Genomic DNA, 19,833 nt, shown 5'->3' on the forward strand with positions numbered 1-19,833 from the left:
AACGTAGCACAACAATAACCCCCCCCCCCCCCCCCCCCCCCCGGGCAATAACCTTTCTGCGAGACCCCCAAGCCTGCCGCCTCCCGCCGGGCCATCACCATCTGGGCTGTGCCGCCGCTGGAGTCGCCCGCCTCTGCAAGGCCCAATTACGGCAATCCACGCGCCCCCTCGCCCGTTAATTGCTCCCCCAATCAGCGAAGGGAAATCGGGAGCCACGCCGCCGCCGCCGAGCACTGCGTCGCTCTTCGAGCAATTCCTTACGTGGTCGCACTGCACAATACATCCCAGCCTTCCATGCCACCTCGAGCAGCCGCCGAGCAGCGTGCCTGGAAATAGATCCAACGTGTCTGCAGCGGCACACAACAGCATGGGAGAGGGACAGCTGCGGCGCTGCTAAGACATACGTACATACATACCTTACACACACAGTTGCTGCGGCTTCTGCTTGCATTTCTCGTCCGCCGTCTGCTGCCCGCTCTCCTGGCCCCGACCAAGGTTCCTTCCCCGGCCGCGACCTGCTTTTTAGGCCGGATGCCTGGTTTTTCCCGCGACTGCTACCCCTCCACCTCGTTAGGTTCCGACGGCCGAAGTATCCCTTCTCTTCCCCTGGCGGTCCCTCCTCCGCGACGTCGCCGTCGTCCAGAACCCCAGTTCCGATTCCCCCACGGGTTGCTGCTGATTGCCATCATCATTCTTTTGCATTCCGACGCACCCGCGGCAGCGACTGAGGGTCGAAGATGGCAGCGCCTAGTTCAACTAAGCCCGAGTTGGGCGATATCTTGGTCGTCATTCGTGAGTAATAACCCTGCGTCCAGACCCTGAAATTCCATCGATTTCGCCGAGACATTGTGATTGTGTCTCTGTTTGCCGATTATCTGCAGTAGCAGTAGCGGAACAGGGGCTGCACGTTGCTGTACTCGCCGCTTTGTGACAGACTAAAACGGGACAAAACCCATGACTGACTCTTCCCGCCACCTAGACGACTTCCAGGCCCGCAGCTCGGATGAGCTGAGCCTAGCAAAAGGCGACCGTGTCGAGCTGCTCGAACGCGATGACGAGTTTGGAGACGGTTGGTACTTGGGCAAACACCTGGTCAATGGCAACAGTGGCCTCTTCCCGGAAGGTAGGTTTGTTACCATGATGTAATCGGGTGTGCCCTTAGACTAACCCAGCACAGTCTATACACGACCGGCGCCCAAACCGGTCGCGACAAACGCACCGACCTTTTCACCACCTAAGCAACCCCTCACACCCTTGGCCGAGGTTGCCAACGAGCAGATGACTGCCGCCTCTGGTGCGCCCGTGCAAGAGACCGCGAGCACCCCTCTCCCCGATAGCAAACCAGCCACGGCCTCGCTCCCCATAAGTTCCTTCAAGTCGACAGCAGCGGCCACTGGCAGCCCGCCTCCACAGTCGGCCAGCAGTCTACCAGCAGGCACCAGCGCCGGTCTCGGCAACGCAGCGCGGCCCAACGCTAGCACCGACAGTTACGTCCTGCACGAGACTCTCAATGTGATCGACGAACACATCACCGACCTGAACTCGGCACCTAGCAACGTAACTCTCCGGAACGGCAACGACTCGGGCAGCGAGTACAGCTCCCACATCGACCACAGGATTTCGTACATTCAGGGTGAAGAGACGGACGAGGAGGAGGAAACAATCCACTCACGCCAAGAGGTCGAGTCGTGGTCCGCAGACCAGGTTGCCGAGTACCTATTTACCGCCGGCGTCGAGAAACATCACTGCGAGGTTTTTAGGGATCAAGAAATCACGGGCGAGGTGATTTTGGGCATGGATCAGACGTCGCTCTTCATCAAAGCCCTCGACTTGGGCTCGGTGGGACGGAGGCTAAAAACGTGGCAGAAGATTAAGCAGCTCCAGGACGAAGTAAACGGGCAGACGGTGAGAACCACGCAGACGTACGGAAGTGACGCGGGATCCGATGCGGGAAAGGTCCGTAGTAGGACAAACACGATCACAAGCTCGGGCCAGCGGTTTACTCCGCTTAACGACACGTCTCTCCCGGTCACGACAAGGAGACTGTCGCAAACGCCAAAGCTCGAGCCGTACGAACCCGTGTCACCCGTTTCGCCCCTCGTAGAAACCCCGACTCGCGCGTTCCACGACAAACGGCCATCCGCTGCATCTGTCCGGGATCTGCACCACTCGCGCCGCCACTCATCAACCGATTTCCGCTTGACGGGCTCAACACTCAACACTTCTGCCGCACCTCCCAAGATTGCGGGTGGTTCGATCTCGCGACAGGACGGCTCCCACAAGAAGCAGCCATCCTTCGACCGGAATTGGACCTTGGGGAGCGCCGCGACGTACGCGCAACGCCCTCTGTCTTCGGCAGGACCTCAGGACGCAATGACTGGACAAGGCCCCGAGCTCCAGGATTCGGCCGTCGAGCTGGACAGGGGCTACTTTTCGGGCACCGATGCCGATTCCCGGCGACGCAACGTCTTGAAGAAACGTGACAGCGTGCAAGCAGGACACGCTTCGCCAAAGCCCAGTTATGCCGAGGAACAGCGCGTACGGAGCGCCACGGCACTCTCGAAGCATTCGAGGCTTGGCAGTGTGGATTCCATGCGCGAGTCGACGCTGTCGTCTGCAGCGCAAAAGTACTTTGGCACGTCTAAGCGAACGCCATCTACTGTTACAACAGATTCAATGCGTCAAGCATCCGGATCCAAAGAGGCGACAAACCCTACCGTCACCAGACTCGATAGCAATTCGTCGGATCAATCCCGGGCATCGCCAAAATCGGCCATTAAACGGCTGAGCCAAGTCAACCACCCCGATTTCAACGTCAGCATGATGCTGCGGAGCGGGCTAGGCGGGCTGAGGGCGGCGTCGGACGCGATTACGGGCAACGAGAGAGCCAAGGTGTCCCCAATGGACTCCCCGCTCAAGGAGTCACCGATGTACTCGCCGGCACGCACTGGATCGAGCACGCCATCTGCAGGCCCGAGCTTCGAACTTGATTCCCCCGATGCGGCCAAGAGCCCAAGCACGGCGGCAACGGCAGCCAGTCGTAGCAGCCGCAAGAAGAAGCAGGAGACCAGCGCATACACGCGCGGCCTCCAGAAGATCAGCCCCCGGGAAGCTATGAAGGATGCCGACTACAGCGGGTGGATGAAGAAGCGCAGCGCCAATCTCATGACGACTTGGAAGCCCCGCCTCTTTGTGCTCAAGGGCAGGCGTCTCGCGTATTATTACTCGGAAGATGACGACCAGGAGAGGGGGCTAATCGACATTTCGTTCCACCGGGTCCTGCCTGCCGATAACGAAAGGCTCACTGGGCTCCATGCCACGCTTACGGGGGTCTCCAGCTCGCCCGCCATGCCCGCTGGAAGCCACATGCCGACGCTTGCAGCTACGGATGCGGAGCGTGACCCCGTCAAGGAGTCGGACTCGATCTTCATCTTCAAGCTTGTCCCCCCGCGGGCGGGCCTCTCGCGGGCGGTCAACTTTACGAAGCCCACGGTGCACTATTTCGCGGTGCCGAACATCAAGCAGGGGAGACTGTGGATGGCGGCCCTTATGAAGGCGACGATTGACCGCGACGACACGCAACCGATAACAACTACCTACCAGCAAAAGACGATTTCCCTGGCAAAGGCGCGGCAGATGCGCCACCGACCACCGGCTCTCATGAACCTCGAAGAGGCAGCCGATGACGGCAGCAGCAACGAAAAGAAGGGCATGGACAAGGAGGCCAACGGTCTCGGCATTGTCTACGGCGAGCCTAATAGCGCAGTTGGCGGTCTGGAGAAGTTTGGACTCCAGCAGGCCGAGAGCGCCAGAGCTAGAGGGTTTGGCCTCGAGACCGAAAGGGACACATCAGTGCTTCCGCAGAGCGCCTAGGGCCCAACCGCGCGTCCGACGCCTACAGCCAGTCTCGGGCCCTAGATGCTCGCCGCGGCTCTAACAACCTATTTCCTACATGGATGCTTTGCCTCAAATACCCCTTGTTCGTGCGAGGCACGACGCTGCTTTCCTTTTGTTTAGTTTCCCAGCATATCCATACAATACATAATGTGTCATGTATCACACAAGCGGGGTTGGACTTGCGATTCCATAGCAATGGGAGATGAGGAGGGGGGGGGATGAATGGGAGATGTGCGAGTTCAAAATCGGTCGGCTCCAGCTGGGTTTCCCTATATGATGTCCTTTCCCTATCTATTTTCGACCGTGTATTGTGACTGGGCGTGTGTGAAAGATGTGTAACATGAATTGCTTTGGGTCTTGCTGGAGGGTGTCTTGAGGGAGCAGGAAATTAAAATGTCAGGGTGGGCCGATGATGGCGTGGCTCGTGTACGAGTGAATTTGGTGATAGCTACCGTAGTTTTTGTGCTTGTCCAATCTCCCTGGAATCGAAGTCTGACAAAATATAATTTGGAATTTGTATGTGCATGTCTTGTTCCTGACTGGGTGATTCTCGAGGGCGGTGGGTGGCCAGTATATGCTGCAAGCCACAGGCAGCGGAATTTGCCGAGTCGCGCAGTCAACTGCCCGAAAAGTCGCGTCTGTGCACTGCAGAAGCTTGGTCTCTTTTTTGGGAGTTTCACTCTTCGCAAAAGCGGCATCGACAATTCACTCCACAAACAAACAGATTGCCGCATTGGCAATTGGGACCGACTGCCTATGATTTAGGGCGGCCCGAATTCTCCACAGCCGACTAGAATATCGGATTGGCCCGATCCCAGCGAGCGATCGATTTCCATTCCGCGATTCCTTTCGCGACGCGCCAGGGACCTCAAGCACTGCACCATTCTCTCCTCCGTGGTCGCCCAAACTTAAAAGACGCCCTACCTTGCCGATTCCGTCTTGCAGCGCTTTCTACCTCTCACCAACCATAATACCCCCCCGACAGAGGCAACAACCGAGACAGGCAACAAAAAGAGAATAATAAAAAAAAAAAAAAAAGAAAGAAAAAAAAAAGACCAAAATGTCTAACCGCTTCTTCCAACCGCCCTCCTCCCCGCCCCAGTTCCCGCCGTCCACTCCGGACCGCCACAACAACAGCAGAAACAACAACCCCAATCCCACCGACCAACACCCGGAATTCCTCCACTCCTTCGCCTCTCACGCCTCCACAACCCCCGCCGGCCACCCCCCACGCACCGGCGGCGGCGGCGGCTCCGCACCCCCGCTAGACTTCCTCTCGTCGTCCGCCGCAAGCTTCACCCCCGCCGGCGCGCCCTCGGCAAGTTACCTGGGCAGCTCCATCATGCGGGGGATGTCGGCCGAGTCCAAGGCCGGCGGGCCGGCGCCGGGGCTGTTCACCAGCGGCGGGGAGGGCAAGAAGAATCTGTTTGCCGGGGTGGGGGTCGGGGGAGGGGTCGGAGTTGGGGTCCGGAATGGGAAAGGGAAGAGGAAGGTGCCGCTGGGGCGGTCGATCCAGCGTCCGAGTCGGAGACAGCCTTCGCGGTTGGGGCGGTCGGTCGCTTTTGCGGAGGCGGATGCCGATGCGGATGAGGTGCAGGATCAACATCGGGATCATGTTCGGGATGAGGATGAGGATGGAGGGGAACCACGGGGGGAGGGCGGTGGGAAGGGGAGGACGTTTGGGGTGCCGTTTGATGATAGTTTTGGGGAGGAGGAGGCGGGCGAGGGGGAAGAGGATGGAGGAGAGGGTGAGGAGGGAGAAGAGGGGGAGGAGGAGGAGGAGGATATGTGGCTTGATATGCCTTCTACGAGCGGCGGCACAACGGGCTTTCCCGGGATGGGCGATGAATCCGATCTGATGATGCTGAATACCCCCGCCGCGACGGAGAGGGTTCGGAGGGAGGCTGAAGATATCTTCCGCGCGTCGGAGATGCAGGCGGGCGGGGCCCAGCGTCGGCGGGAGTTCCGGTATGCGGCGCTCGCGAGGGACGCGTACACTCAAATGGGGACGGCAGAGATTGCCGAGCCGCCGAGCGTAGTTCTCGGGACGGATGCGTTGGTATCGAGACTGTACGATGAGGGCGTGGGCGAGGCGGAGGATGAGGAGAAGATGGATGACGCGCTGGCGACGGTGGCGAGCAAGGTGGCCGCGCTGTGGCAGGGATATGTGGACAGGCTCCCGCAACCGACCGAGGAGCATGCTGCCGAGATCGGGCCCGGACCGCATGCCACGCCGTTCGAGAAGGCGAACTACCTTGCCAATCTGGCGCTGCAGATCCATCATACGAGATATGATGAAGATGGGGCGGGCGGCACGGAGCCGCTTCCCGAGACGCTGTTCCGGTGGCTGAACGAGTATCACGACATGTACGGCAATCAAGTTGAAGAGATTCTGCGTCACCGGCCCAGCCCCGCGTGCCACTCGCTCTTCTGGCAGGCCGTCTTCATTGCGCTGCTTCGCGGCAACGTCGGCGACGCGGCGAAGCTTCTCAGGCAGGCCGGCTGGGGCCACGTCCGCCGTGGCGCGCGCTCTGAGTATGCCTATGTCGGCCGCGCGCTGGAGAATGTGCAGCGCGCTGCCGAAGAGACGATCGCCGTGCTCGAGAGGTGCCCGGGTTACGACGGCAACTGGGAGATCTTGAGCAGCGACTGGACATTGTTCCGCATGCGGGCGCAGGGCGCCCTCGAGCAGCTCAGGCGCTTCGCCGAGGGCAAGGACACCACCTTCGGCGACTCCGTATTTTCTGCCTCCGCTACCTCGACAAGAAGCAGGCAGTCTATGGCTGGCCTGGCGAGGCGGGCCGAGAGCCAGGTGCCGTGGGAGATCTACGAGAACCTGAACGTTGTGTTTGATATTGTCCTTGGACAGCAGGAGGCTATCTTGGAAGCGGCGCAGGACTGGGTCGAGGCTACCGTCGGTCTGTTTGGCTGGTGGGACGAGCGGAAGAGCAAGACGGAGAAACCGTTTTCGATGTCGCAGTCACTGTCACGGTCACAGGCTTTGGTTCTCACCACGGACGCAGAGAGCTATCTCGACAGGCTCTCGCGCGCATTTCACGCTGCGATGGAGTCAGATTTTCACTTCAATTCGCAGAACCCCGTCGAGATCGGCATGGCATGTGTTTTCGAGGACAATGCCAAGGGCGTGATAGGCCTGCTTCGTGGCTGGTCGCTTCCCATTGCTTCCGCGGTGGCCGAGATCGCGTCCCTTGGGAAGTGGTTGCCTCCTCACCAGCCTTCGGGTCTGTTTGGGTTCGGTGACCTGGATATGGACGACTTGGAGGTTCTCGGCATGGATCCTGGTGCACCGGATGAGATCGACGGAATCAAAGATAGCACACTTGCTCAGTATGCCCAGGCGCTGGCGGACTACGACGAGCTTTCTACAGTGAAGGACAAATCGGGAGTCTCGCGGGACGGCTGGGAGCTGGCCATCAGCGTCCTGGGCCGGATGGACTCGCCGGAACGATCCGACGAGCTGGTGAGAGACCTGGTGGATCATGTCATTCAAGGTTTGCATGTGGACTCGAACGCGACGGTGGACAAGCTTTGGGCCTTGTTGAACGAGCTCGGCATGATTGCCTATGCTGAGGAGACAGCAGAGGTGAGTGGCCTTGCGGGGCTCTGATGCATGCGAGACAACCTGACTGACTTTTACTTAGACGTATGGGGATATCCTCGCCCGGGATTCCCACCGCTACGGCGAGGCTATGTGGTACTATGCTCTCGCGCACCGGCCAAACAAGGTGCGCGAGGTCATGAACCTCCTCATCTCCTACTCGTTGATCCAGTCAACTGCATTCCCCCCCGCCAACGACCTAGATGACTACCTCCACAAGCTTCTTACTGATCGCAGCAAGACGCTGGAGCAGTGCGCAAAGCAGGACATGGAGGCGGCCGAGCTGCTGGGCAAGATGCTGAGCGGCTACGCCTCGCTGCGGCAGTTCTACGACATCCGCGACAATGAGAGCAGCCTGCCCAACGCGACGCCTCTGGCGCGGCGCCAGCAAGCCGCTGCGGCGCTCATCAGCGTCATCGCGAGCTCTGACGACAACATCCGCGGCGGTCTGTTCGACCAGACCCGCGACGGCATCGTCAGCGAGGACTTCTTGCTGGCCCTGCTCGGCGAGGCCCTCGTGTTTGTCACAGATCCGGACAACACCAACATCCACCACGGCCAGTTTGCCGCGCCCGTCATCACGCTCGACCAGATCGACATCATCCTCAAGGCCATCGAGGATCTGCAGGCGGTCGGGAGCCGGGTGTACACGGCGTGCGACGAGTTCCTCCAGCTCGTGCTCACGTCCGCGCCCGGTGGGCTCAAAGGGTCAACGCCGGCGGATCTACTCAAGAAGAGCGCGTCCGGCGCATCCGGGAGCTTCATGCTCACAGGCAGCTCGCTTGTGGCGAGCCAGCTGCAGCGGTCGCTTAGCGGCAGCGGGACACCGGGCAAAGTGAATGTGAAGAGGGGGTGGGACTGGCGGACCGAGGTGGCAGCCAAGACCACTGGGGAGGATGTTATGAGGAGGTTGAGGCTGGGGCTGGCTAAAGATTTGGCGAGTTTGTGGTTGGCGGATGCAGATGCCATGGTTTGGTGAATTTTGCGTTTGAGGGGGGGTGTTGATTAGGGATGGGGAAAAATTGGTGCATAAACTGTTGTAGCCCGCACGAGTCAAAACGCTCGTGGGCAATGACGGATGTTGGTGTTGGGTTAGAACAAGGGGGTCACGGTATGGTATGTGTAATGTTTCTGTGCTTTAGATACACAGCATAGGGGAGAAAGCCAGGTCTGGGTGGTTGCCCTGCTGGGAATGTAACTGCAGACTATTATTGTATTAGCCCTCCCTGCCCTTTCCTTCCCTTCCCACCACTCTATAATCTCAGGTTGAACTGAGTTTCTTTTCTTCTCGTTGTCCCCGGTCTAACTCATCCTACAGCCCTAATGCCCTACCACTATCTACTCTAACCACGCCTTCTCACCCTCCAAAGTCTCACTCCAGGACTGGCCCTCGCCACGTCGAAACTCCCTGACAGACACCACGTCCTTGGCGCCAAAGTTGCCGTACAGGTGCGGACAGCCGTTAGTCCCTTCCACCTCATCCCACTTGACGCTGGAGGCGGCGAAGTTGGCGAGGCGAAGTTTAAGGACGTAGAATACGGGCGTGTCTTTGAAGAAGAGGTCTGCTGTAAGGGGGACCTTTTTGTGTGTTGTTATTTGTTAACACTTGGGCGTATCATAGCGGGGGGTTATGACAATGGAAGTCTGGGGACGGAAGATGGGGAGGAGACAGCTTCAGCCCTGCCGCACTCCAACGGACTGTGGAGATGGCCCGACCACCACCGTCATGCACCCCGGATCTGCACACGCGTACCTGCCAGGCGGCGCTCAGGTGGACAAAGCCGTCTTTCCGGTCTAACTCCGAGAGCGGGTATTGCTCGGGGATGGGCTCGGGCGGGGCGGTTGGCGTGATCTTGTAGACGAATTCCGGGAGCGGAAAAGGAGGCGGAAGCGGGGCCATCTCGGGGGTTGGCTCTTGTGGCGCGTTTAGTGGTTGTAGTTGGGCTACGGTTAAGAGTTTTAGAGACGGGGCGGGTGGTGGACGGAAACAATTGGTTTAGGTGAGTAAGAATCAATGTGCCGCCGGGTTGTATTGTAGCTGAGAGATCACTGGCAACCCGCAGTGGATTGACAAATCATCGATCCGGACTCTCATGCTATCCCTGTCGACTTCGCTTTCCATCGGTGCATGCATGCTCATTTACATCAAGCCTCAATACTTCGACCCGGCCAAGCACAACAGAAGTAACAAGATCAACATTCTTCCTAGTTAATCCGGTGATAGATACCACAAAGCAGAATGACTGGATCATCACCACAGTAAGGCTCCTCCGCCTCCAATATCTGCTTTCCCGTGAGCTTCTCGGTCAACTACCGCAGAGCACCCCTAAACAGCAACGCCATAGTAAAGACTTCACAGTGAGTCTTATAGTCCGTACGTAACTATAAAAATATAAAAAAAAACAGCGTATTCAAGATTATCTTCAGACCAAATTCGACGGTAACCGCGTATGCATTTGCCCCCTTAACACGTGCAGTAAGTATCCCAAAGCCGACCACAAACGCATGTAGAAGGTCGGGGGACAACAAACAATATCTATTCCCGTCCAATCTTGATCTAAGCATGCAACCGAGGGTTAGCCTGGCCCCTTTATCCCGTCGTTTTCTTATACAGGCGCTCCTAATCCGCCTCGGCATCTGAATTAGGGTCCGATCTAGTTGGAAGTGGATCAAGGAGACGGCCGTGCAATGCTGCAGCTCGATGACGAACCCATCCACCGGAGTTCGAGTTCGAAGCTTTGCTCCAAATCTTCGGCCTAAAGAATTGAAGCCTCCACAACGAGAGATAAACAGATTATGCTCCCCATCACGTAATCCTGTTCAAGAGTGAAGTTACCAATTGGGGTCCACCAATTAGGCTCGGAATTGTTGGCCCCTCAAAACTGCCGAACTGGAAAGGTTTCGAGGTAGGAATGATAGCGTCATCGGGATGGAAAAGGCTGAATGCCGTGAAAACACCGAACCAGCGAGGCACGGCCAAGCCCAGCAGTCTAGCCGCAGGATAAACTTGCAACCAGCAAAGACGTGCGTTTGCTCGTCCTCCCTCAGCCCGTAACCATCCGTTGCCGGCAATCATTCCCCCCCCGAAACCCCACCTCGGAAGGCGGGGTCAAAAAAGCGACGCGGCGTGTTGATAGCCGTTTTCATGGAGGGCCGCCACTGACCGGTTCATTGAAACAAACAAAAACGAAGACCAATTGTGTGTCTGTTTCCTAGTTGACCTGAGGCAATTGAACTTCCTCCACCACCAATTCTTCGTCAAACAATAACAAATGGCATCGACAGCCGGAAAGGTAAGCTAGACAAAGACAGTGACGATGGCTGTGACCACGACGACAACCCCGCAGCAGTCCGCTGGGGGGCTTTTAGCTTACCCTGCCCGTAACTTGTTGGCGTGCACGTTCGCCTTGCTGCGCAGCTTCGCTGACTCGGTTCGCAGACCATCACCTGCAAGGCGGCCATCGCCTGGGGCCCGGGCCAGGAACTCAGCTACGAGGATGTCGAGGTGGCGCCGCCCAAGGCGCACGAGGTCAGAATCCAGATCTACTATACTGGTGTCTGCCACACAGGTACCGTCTCCTCCGCACCTTGATGGCTGCAGATCGATATTGACCAATCCCGCCCAACAGACGCCTACACGCTCTCGGGCAAGGACCCTGAGGGTGCCTTCCCCGTCATTCTGGGACACGAGGGTGCCGGTCTCGTCGAGTCGGTGGGCGAGGGCGTGACCAACGTCAAGCCTGGCGACCATGTCGTCGCTCTCTAGTAAGTTGCCAGCCAGTCCCAGCCAGTCCCAGAAGAACCCCCCGGCTGACCCATCCCTCAACAGCACCCCCGAGTGCAAGGAATGCAAGTTCTGCAAGTCGGGCAAGACCAACCTCTGCGGCAAGATCCGCGCGACGCAGGGCAAGGGCGTCATGCCCGACGGCACTTCGCGGTTCCGGGCCCGCGGCCAGGACATCCTGCACTTCATGGGCACCTCGACCTTCAGCCAGTACACGGTCGTGGCCGACATCTCGGTCGTGGCCGTGCAGCAGGACGCGCCCATGGACCGCACCTGCCTGCTGGGCTGCGGCATCACGACGGGCTACGGCGCCGCCCGGATAACGGCCAACGTCGAGAAGGGCAGCAACATCGCCGTCTTTGGCGCCGGCTGCGTCGGCCTCAGCGTCGTCCAGGGCGCTGTCGCCAACGGCGCCGGCAAGATCATCGTCGTCGACGTCAATCCGGCCAAGGAGGAGTGGTCGCGCAAGTTTGGCGCCACTGACTTTGTCAACCCGACCAAGCTGCCCGAGGGCCAGACGGTCGTCGACAAGCTGATCGAGCTTACCGACGGCGGCTGCGACTACACGTTTGACTGCACTGGTAATGTCAGCGTGATGCGCGCCGCCCTCGAGGCTTGCCACAAGGGCTGGGGCCAGAGTATCATCATTGGCGTCGCCGCCGCGGGTCAGGAAATCGCGACGCGACGTAAGTTTCGCCTCCTATATATTGCTTCTCCCCGCATCCCGCGAGTTGAACGAGAGTCAGAGCTAACCGGACCTGCCAAATCTAGCGTTCCAACTGGTGACGGGCCGAGTCTGGAAGGGCAGCGCCTTTGGCGGTGTCAAGGGCAGGTCGCAGCTGCCCGGTCTCGTTGCCGATTACCTCGAGGGCCGGCTCAAGGTGGACGAATTCATCACGCATCGCAAGACGCTGGCCGAGATCAACGACGCCTTCGAGGTCATGAAATCTGGTGACTGCATCCGAGCCGTGGTGACCATGACTGACTAAGCGATCTGGGGAATAAGGGGTTGGGGTGGCGAGATATGAAACCCATGAGGGGCTGTACTTTTGTTAGCAATTAAAAAGGAACCAAAACAGAAATTCCCAAATCATTTGCCGAGTTTGGATGAGGCTAGTCACGAGCATGTCGCTGTGATATAGCCTTGGCAGCGTCTACTGAACCCGCTGAAGCGGTCTGAGTATCTGCAACTGCGCGTGGTTGATGGGGATCGACGGCAAAACCAGTCACATCGGATCAGACGAAAGGTCAACTCGCTCGGCCCGTCGCATGAGTCGGGCCATCATCGCAGTCCGAAAACGGACTTTCAGTTCTTGCCGCATGACGTTTTTGACAGATATGAGGCGTGGGCGAAAGAATTCCAAAAAATGCCCCGGGACCTTTTTTTCACGAGAGTATCGGCCCGGACTCGAAACCTAAGCGCGACGCTCTTCAGCATACCGCCGTGCCGCGATAACAAAACTGTCGCGTGTCTCGTCTGAGAGCGAAGGCGTCGCGTGTTGTCACCGAAGCGATACAACTATCATTCTTGTGTGGGTTAGGTGAAGAGTTGATAGCAGCGGGCCGATCTCACACCGCTCCATGGATCTTTTGTGGTCGATCAGTGATCAGGCATGGGTGCGCGCGAGAGAGAGAGAGATGCGACCCGGCCCCGACCCACCCTCCATCAGAAAGTGGCCGGAGCAGGTGTCAGAATGATATGTATTTCCCCCGACCGGTGCAAGTCTGCTGACGATGCAGTGTGCCCGGCCGCAAAGCGTTGACGTCGAACGGACCATCCGGCCCGCAGCGGGGGGCGGGCGCGAGGCGCGCCACGGAGCTGCCACAATTATCGTCGACGGGCTCTCAGCGCCGACCATTGGTCCTAGGCGACTGGTATATTGCGTAGTGTTGAGTAAGTACAGTAGCTCTGCGCGTGCCCAGTTATGTGGGCAAGTCCGTACTGGGGTGACTAGTGTGACGCTCGCAATATCCGATCGAGGCAAGGAGGTGGCTGATCCGCACTGCAACTGGGAAGTTGACCGTGGTCCGGGGGCGGCACGGTGGCCTGTGGAAGGGCATCCAGGCCGATGAAAGCGCGATAGTGGCGTACGTCGGGTGGAATTCAACTGGCGCCAGGGACGGCGGGGCCGGAACGATTCTCCTGATCCGAGGAATGACGTGGGCGCTCTGTGTCCAGAGACACCATGAGGGGAAGTGCACATACCTTAGCCCCTATTTATCGTTGTTTTTCGGAATGGTAAGGCATCAATGCCGGCTGGGTTGCTTCGGAAGTCGGCTGTACAATAGTGTTGGCCGGACCAGCTGGCCGATCGACTTTAACGAGCGGCACAGAGGCTTGCTAGGTCTCGCCTCCCATTGCCTCCGATATAGCCAATGGCTTTTCGATAGTTGCCGCCTTCATTCTTTCCAAAAACCACTAGTTTGAAGCCATGGCTTGCATTGAGAATGTTCAACCTGGGGAACCGAGAGGTTTTCTGCCTCGCTCTCGATATTTTCCTCCGCGGACCTTGGCATGTGGACGGACCTTGATGAGATCAAGAGACCTCGGCGAGCACGCGACCCAAGTCAGCAGTTGGGTCCCTTGCTCACCCCATGCCACCATAGATGGTAGTGTACAGTACATTGAAATGCGTACGGGGCCCTTAGCACCCTGCAGGGCATTGTGCCATATACTGCTAGCATGCAGATCAAAGCAGCGAGACATGCAGCTTGCTTTGGGGGATGCGTTGTCCCACAGTGTTGGGCACATTGCCAGAGTCACAGGTACTTCGTACATTGACATAGGTACTGGCTTGTAGTACATATGTAAGTATGTACAAGGTACAATACATACCGTGCATTTATCAGCATCTGCCTGCCAGGCTGACCACCGCCTGGCGACATGTAAGTGTAAATGGGAACATATTGCCGTTCGCTATTTCAGCAGAACCTGGCCAATGCTCCTTTGGAGTATCTCTATCCTACCATGATAGGTAGATTCGCAGTAGTGGGCCGTTTCTGACATGATGAGCGTACATGGAACACTGCGAAATTGCACGGTACACGCGGCTTTGATCGCCGACAGTGGAACACTGGATGAGCGACAAGGGAGGCCCTTGTGTTTGCAAACGGCCGGCCCGCCACGCAAGCACAGTCCCAGTGCGATTGGGCACCTGTGGCGGCCAGCCCCTTAGCCATCATACAAAGAGGGCCAAGCCGGTTGTACTCCGTACTGTACTTGAGTACCTCGCCTCCCCGGCCGCCTCACCAAGCCAGCTGGTCGAACTGCTTCCACCTATTTCCAGTCCTCACAACCTGTTTGGCTAGCGAGCTGCTAGCCAGCAACTTTTTCGCGCCAGTTGGCCACCGTTTCCCAGGATAATAATCCACGTGAGTGCCTTGTTGTCTCGGGCCCAACCTCCACCAGCCCGGCCGTCTTAAATCGTGCACCCCGCCGTCGCCATCTCCCACTCCGGCTTGATCTCTTTCTTTCCTCTCCCACATCCCTCACACTCGCGATCCATGGTGGAGGTGACACCACACGCCCCGAGACCCGAAACACACCTTGCGCTATCGTGTGCCTCCAGCCGTCTTTTCTATTTCACTGCAAACAATAATCGGCTTTTTCCGGCAAGGAGCTTCTCGACGTTGCCGCCAAAATGGCCAAGAAGATCAAGTGCTCGTTCCAAGATTGCAAGGCAGCAGCCCAGCGCATCGCCGGAGACTGCACTTTCTGTGAGGGCCATTTCTGCAACAACCACCGTTTATTAGAGGACCACAAGTGCCGGAACCTGGACGACGTAAGTTCTTTCCCCGGCGAGTCAGACTGGTGGCTCGTCGGCCTGTCGGGGGTGCTTCCCGAGGACACGCTCGCTGACCTGTTGGCCGCTTTCCAGTGCAAGAGGGAAGCGTTTGAACAGAACGCGATGCAGCTCAACAAGGAGCGGACCCAGGTCATCAAGACGGTCTAGGCTGCGATTTGGATCGGGCTTCTTTTTCAGCCCCCCTACTCTGCGATTTCTGAGCGCCGCCCGTGGTCCGCATCCGCGACAGGGGAAGAACCGACGACGAATGCAACGGAGATGAAAACCGGCGAACCGGCTATCTCCTCTCCAGTCACTGGCGCTCTTCAACGCTGCCGCAGCCTCTCTCGGGTGAACGGCGACCGCGCCGCATCTTGATTCACTTCGACTCGTCAGCGAGGGAAAAGCACGGCTTTCCCTGCGTACAGGGGAGACTCTTTTTATGTAATGTATTTTGGCATGGCGTCAAAGGGGGGCAATGGGACTTTGGACATTTAGCCTTGCCCGGATTTATTACGGAGGCAAGGGATTGGCATGGATTGTGAGGCAGGCTGTTCTCTTCTTTCCGGGCTGCTTCCCGCAACTTTTGGGGTGCCGCATCTACCGTCACATATATGATGTGCTATGGAAATAGAGTCAAGACGGTGTAGATAAGGTATATGACCTACACAAATGCAACATGACGCCAAATGGCAACCACAATTGCTGCCTCTTTTCTTAACCTTCTTCCCGACAGTGAAAGCGTAATTGTCGCATTTCCTTGTTTTTGGCCATTGTCACGGCAAGGCTCCGATATCGTATCTCACGTATCTCGCATGACTCCAATCCGCGCTAGCAGCAACCAACAACAGGAAAATCGGGGCATCGGGAACATCACGGGATTCGCTTTAAAAAGTAAAACTGCCCTTAGGCTAGCCGTCATGTGGGGTGCTTAGGCGATAAAACGGTTGGCCGCCCGACCTCTCCCGAGCTTCCCGCATTACTGTACCACTACCCCTTTTGCTCCACGGCATCCGGGCCGTACCGAGTTCTCTCATCCTGACTTGATCTTGGTAGCGACTTCTACCCCTTCTGTCGGCGGTTCATTGACAACAACATCCTTGATAGCCGTTTTGTCCTCCTCGATCTCGACAGACTCTTCCTCCTTTTTGATCAAGACTCCATCGTCTCCATTCCCATCCCCCTTAAACTCCATCTTCACCTCCTCCTTGACCATCTCCACCCTCCTCTTCCTCCCCTCAATAACCTTCTTCTTCTCGGCCGCCCTACACAATCCACGCAACCCCAGCTCGCAATCCCCACATTTCCTCCCCACGGGCAGACACACCGACTGGCCGAACCCGACGAGCAGCCAGTTGATCTCCTTCCACTTGTCCTTGGGCAGCCAGGCCTGCAGCGCCAGCCTCGTCTCCTCGGGCGTCTTGGTCGGCGGCTGCTGCCACCCCCACAGGTTGGTGATGCGGTGCACGTGCACGTCGACGCCGATGCCCTCGACGCGGTTCCAGCCGTTCTCGGCGCTCATGCAGAGGTGCGCCATCTTTGGGCCGACGCCGGGTAGGGAGACAAGGCCCTCGATGGTGGGCGGGATGTCCGAGTCGAATTGGTCGCGGAGGATGACGGCGGCTTGTTTGAGATATCTGTTTTATTACAGTAGGGCAATGGTGAGTACGGGATATATCGGATGCAGAGGGTAGGAGGAGGTATATCGTAAAATGAAACGAAAGAATCCGGTCTGGTCCGGTCCGATCCGGTCCAACCAAATGGAACTCACTTTGTCTTGTTATTATGAAACCCCACCTTCCCGATCAACTCGTTCAGCAAAGCCGGCTCGACGGCCAGCATGTTCTCCAGGTTCAGCCCCGGGGGGGCCCCCGGCGCGTGCGGCGGCAGCTCGGCCTGCAGCCGCGCCATGGCCTCGGCGTTGACCGTGTCCTTGGTCTGGCTCGACAGCATCAGCGCCACGAGCGTGTGGAACCGCCTGTCGCGCGCGCTGGCCCCCGGCCGCGCGAGCCGCTCGCACCCCATCGTGTCGACGGCCGCGTTGGCCGCGGGCCCCGTGAGCCGCATCTCCTTGACTAGCGCGTATATCTCCTCCCAGTCGGACGGCGGCTCGACCGTCGTCGTGCCCGTGGCGGCGTCGGTCGTCTTGCGCGCCGGCTTGCGCGCGCGGCGCGCTTTCTGCTTGGTCTCGGCCTCGGGCTCGGCATCCGAGCCGTGCTCCGTCTTGGTCTCGGTTTGGATCGTCTCGGTTTTCGTCGTCCTCGCCGCTGCTCTGGTCGCTGCGGCGCGCCGCGACGTCGGCTGGACTACCGTCGCGGTGCGCTTGCGCTTCCGCGTGACGGTGGTCGTGACGGCATCTTCGATGTCGGAGCCAAACGTCACCTCCGAGTCGGCATTGTCGGCATGATCGGCGGCGGTGTTGCTGCTTGCGCCATTGTATGCGAAGCGCGCGAGGCTGGACCGCGTCGAGCGGCGGAGCGGGGCGGCCGTCGAGCTGGTGTCAAAGAACTTTGACGTTTCTTTGGTGGCGCGTGAGGTCCTCATGATCCTAAACATGAAATTTTTGCAGGAAATTGGTTGAGGACTGGTTCAGGGGCAGAAATTGGATGACGGCTTATGAAGGCTCGGACTAGATCTTCCCGGAAGCCGGCGCCCGCTTCCCCATCCAATGCCGCTTGGACCCGTTGGTACCACCCCTTGACCAGAGTGTCGGGTCGGCAAGTGCCGGCGCTAATCCAAGAGAGGAATAGCCCCGTGTGCAATCGCAGCCATGCCGTTTGTTAGCGGGGACATGTGCAGCGTCGGGCAGGTCGTGATCTCGAAGATGGGATTAAAATACAGGTTATGCGCATACCGCTAGGAACCTAATTCGCCAGGGGCGCAGAACGCCCAGCGGTCCAAAGGTTACTGTTTTCAGTAAATAACAATATATCTAAGCAAGATCGTGATCTATCCATGGACTAATGCAGTGTCATACTTCAAAGAATACATCATACGACGCGGTTACCTCTACTCCAACCACTTCTACACCCTTACGCCTGATCTAGGTATCCCAACACCAAGACATCCCCTCTATATCCACCTGCCCAAAGGCCTAAACTCCATCCATTGAAATGCCTCACCAGAACCTTTCAAGCAAACCCACCCTCCCACGTCCAGAACACCCATCCCTCAAATCAGAAACTCGGTAGTGACCCAATGCCTCAACACCACTCTCCCCTCATCAAACTCAGGCTTATCTTTCCGCACAATAATCGCCGCATGGCTATGCCGATGCTTGTGTATCCAAACGGGGTACTTCCTCCACCCGAGCCTATCCAGCGCCCGGATGGCGGCGAATTGGTAGGGCGCGAGCGCCAGCGTCGGCTGCGCGGCGCCGCGCGACTGCTTCCTCTCGAGCGCGAGGATCTCCCTGCCAGATGCGTCCCCGTGCTCATCGCCGGCTTGGCCTCCCCCGCTTCGGCCGTTCTCGTCGTCGCCGTCGTCGTCGTCGGACACATTGAGGTACGCCTGCTTCTGGGAGCTGTTGAGGTTCTCGTAAGCGTCCTCGACCGCCTCGCGGATCTCCTTGATCCAGAGGTTCACGCGGTAGCCCTGCACGTTGATCCCCGCCAGGCCGCGCTCGTGGCGCCTGACGCGGCGCGAGGAGCGGACGGTTTGGATGGCCGAGTTGACGAGGAAGGCGACCACGCCGATGGGGAGGAAGACAGTGATGGCGAGGATGAAGGGGATGCGCCTGGCCCATTGTTCGAGGGAGCCGGTTGGCGGCTCGCGCTCCGAGGGAGGCGCTGGCGAGACCGGGTCCTCCGGATCGAGGATCACGTCGTCCCACCCCGGGAGGTAGCGCACCTTGACTTTGGACATGTCGGTGTAGGGGTCGGCCTTGGCGATGGCTGTCGTGTAGTAGACGGCACTACGGTCGTTGATGATGTTGGTGTAGAGGGTGCGGCGCTTGAACTTGGCGAGGCCGGACATGAAGATGGAGTTGGGGTCGGCGAGGACGGCCAGGAGGGGTTTGCCCGTGTCGCGGAACTTGTCAATGCCGAAGAGTTGGCGGCCGGACATGCCCAGCGTTCGAGCGCCGAGGACGTTCCAGATGCGGTTGGACCACCCGCGCAGCGGCGTCCTTACTCCGAGGAAGGGGCTCGCAAACGCGGTGAAATTCTGCGATGGGAGGAAGTAGTTAGTACCGCTATTTCCCTCTGGGATCACCAGGGCAAGCGCTCGTACCATGCACTCGAGGCCGTCCAGAACGCCCCTGGCGAAGAGCAACCCGATCGCATATCGCGCAACTAGCCCGCCGAGAGAATACCCAACAATGCTGATCTTTTTGATATTCCCGCCCTTGCTCTTGATGAGCTCCAGCTCCTCTTCAATTTCCAGACACACGCGCTCGCCCCCGAGTTCGATGCCATCGTAGGTGAAAGAGCCGCTGTTGCGTTTCGCGACCAGGATGTAGAGCTCTCCGGGCGGATATTGATTTCGTAGGATCTTGGCAATGGACGCCATGTGATTGGGGTTGCCCCAGAGCTAAAGCGCGCACGTCAATGTGTCAGCAGCCGCTTGTCAAACAGACCGTTGTGTGACCCGGTTGGATGAACGCCTACCCCGTGGACTAGCACGCAGAGATGATCTGCCTCCACGGCACCGCCCGCGTATGCGGCCATGGTTTACGAGCACGGTAGTTCACAAGAAAAAAAAACAGCGACGACAACCGGGACCCCAATTCTGTTTTGTAAAGAACGCTA

The 19,833-nt window shown here is 58.4% G+C and overlaps 7 protein-coding genes across 7 annotated transcripts; 4 read left to right on the top strand and 3 right to left on the bottom strand.

Annotated features, from left to right (window-relative positions):
- Window positions 1–737: 737 nt before the first annotated feature.
- Window positions 738–3,873, top strand: MFIFM68171_04221 (Budding protein BOI2; the record flags this gene model as incomplete). The annotated part of the gene is made up of 3 exons (XM_071059641.1): window positions 738–792; window positions 980–1,123; window positions 1,178–3,873. 3 exons carry the CDS (start codon window positions 738–740, stop codon window positions 3,871–3,873), a joined length of 2,895 nt encoding a protein of 964 aa, XP_070915742.1.
- Window positions 3,874–4,957: 1,084 nt separating this feature from the next.
- On the top strand, window positions 4,958–8,495 carry NUP85 (Nucleoporin nup85; the record flags this gene model as incomplete). Its single annotated transcript, XM_071059642.1, has 3 exons — window positions 4,958–5,332; window positions 5,384–7,501; window positions 7,560–8,495. The coding sequence occupies 3 exons, from the start codon at window positions 4,958–4,960 to the stop codon at window positions 8,493–8,495; spliced, it is 3,429 nt and encodes a 1,142-aa protein (XP_070915743.1).
- Window positions 8,496–8,854: 359 nt separating this feature from the next.
- Window positions 8,855–9,416, bottom strand: MFIFM68171_04223 (DUF952 domain-containing protein (Fragment); the record flags this gene model as incomplete). Its single annotated transcript, XM_071059643.1, has 2 exons — window positions 8,855–9,094; window positions 9,270–9,416. 2 exons carry the CDS (start codon window positions 9,414–9,416, stop codon window positions 8,855–8,857), a joined length of 387 nt encoding a protein of 128 aa, XP_070915744.1.
- Window positions 9,417–10,788: 1,372 nt separating this feature from the next.
- On the top strand, window positions 10,789–12,289 carry FDH1_1 (formate dehydrogenase (NAD+); the record flags this gene model as incomplete). Its single annotated transcript, XM_071059644.1, has 5 exons — window positions 10,789–10,809; window positions 10,956–11,085; window positions 11,146–11,281; window positions 11,346–11,986; window positions 12,072–12,289. The coding sequence occupies 5 exons, from the start codon at window positions 10,789–10,791 to the stop codon at window positions 12,287–12,289; spliced, it is 1,146 nt and encodes a 381-aa protein (XP_070915745.1).
- A 2,652-nt stretch (window positions 12,290–14,941) lies between these two features.
- Window positions 14,942–15,253, top strand: MFIFM68171_04225 (uncharacterized protein; the record flags this gene model as incomplete). The annotated part of the gene is made up of 2 exons (XM_071059645.1): window positions 14,942–15,082; window positions 15,179–15,253. The coding sequence occupies 2 exons, from the start codon at window positions 14,942–14,944 to the stop codon at window positions 15,251–15,253; spliced, it is 216 nt and encodes a 71-aa protein (XP_070915746.1).
- An 865-nt stretch (window positions 15,254–16,118) lies between these two features.
- NTH1_1 (alpha,alpha-trehalase nth1) lies at window positions 16,119–17,629 on the bottom strand (the record flags this gene model as incomplete). The annotated part of the gene is made up of 2 exons (XM_071059646.1): window positions 16,119–16,722; window positions 16,857–17,629. The coding sequence occupies 2 exons, from the start codon at window positions 17,627–17,629 to the stop codon at window positions 16,119–16,121; spliced, it is 1,377 nt and encodes a 458-aa protein (XP_070915747.1).
- A 627-nt stretch (window positions 17,630–18,256) lies between these two features.
- On the bottom strand, window positions 18,257–19,752 carry MFIFM68171_04227 (Serine esterase-domain-containing protein; the record flags this gene model as incomplete). The annotated part of the gene is made up of 3 exons (XM_071059647.1): window positions 18,257–19,249; window positions 19,316–19,615; window positions 19,693–19,752. The coding sequence occupies 3 exons, from the start codon at window positions 19,750–19,752 to the stop codon at window positions 18,257–18,259; spliced, it is 1,353 nt and encodes a 450-aa protein (XP_070915748.1).
- Window positions 19,753–19,833: the final 81 nt, after the last annotated feature.

This window comes from Madurella fahalii, assembly GCF_045866475.1.
Source record: "Madurella fahalii IFM 68171 DNA, scaffold_2, whole genome shotgun sequence".
Classification (NCBI taxonomy): Eukaryota; Fungi; Ascomycota; class Sordariomycetes; order Sordariales; genus Madurella; species Madurella fahalii.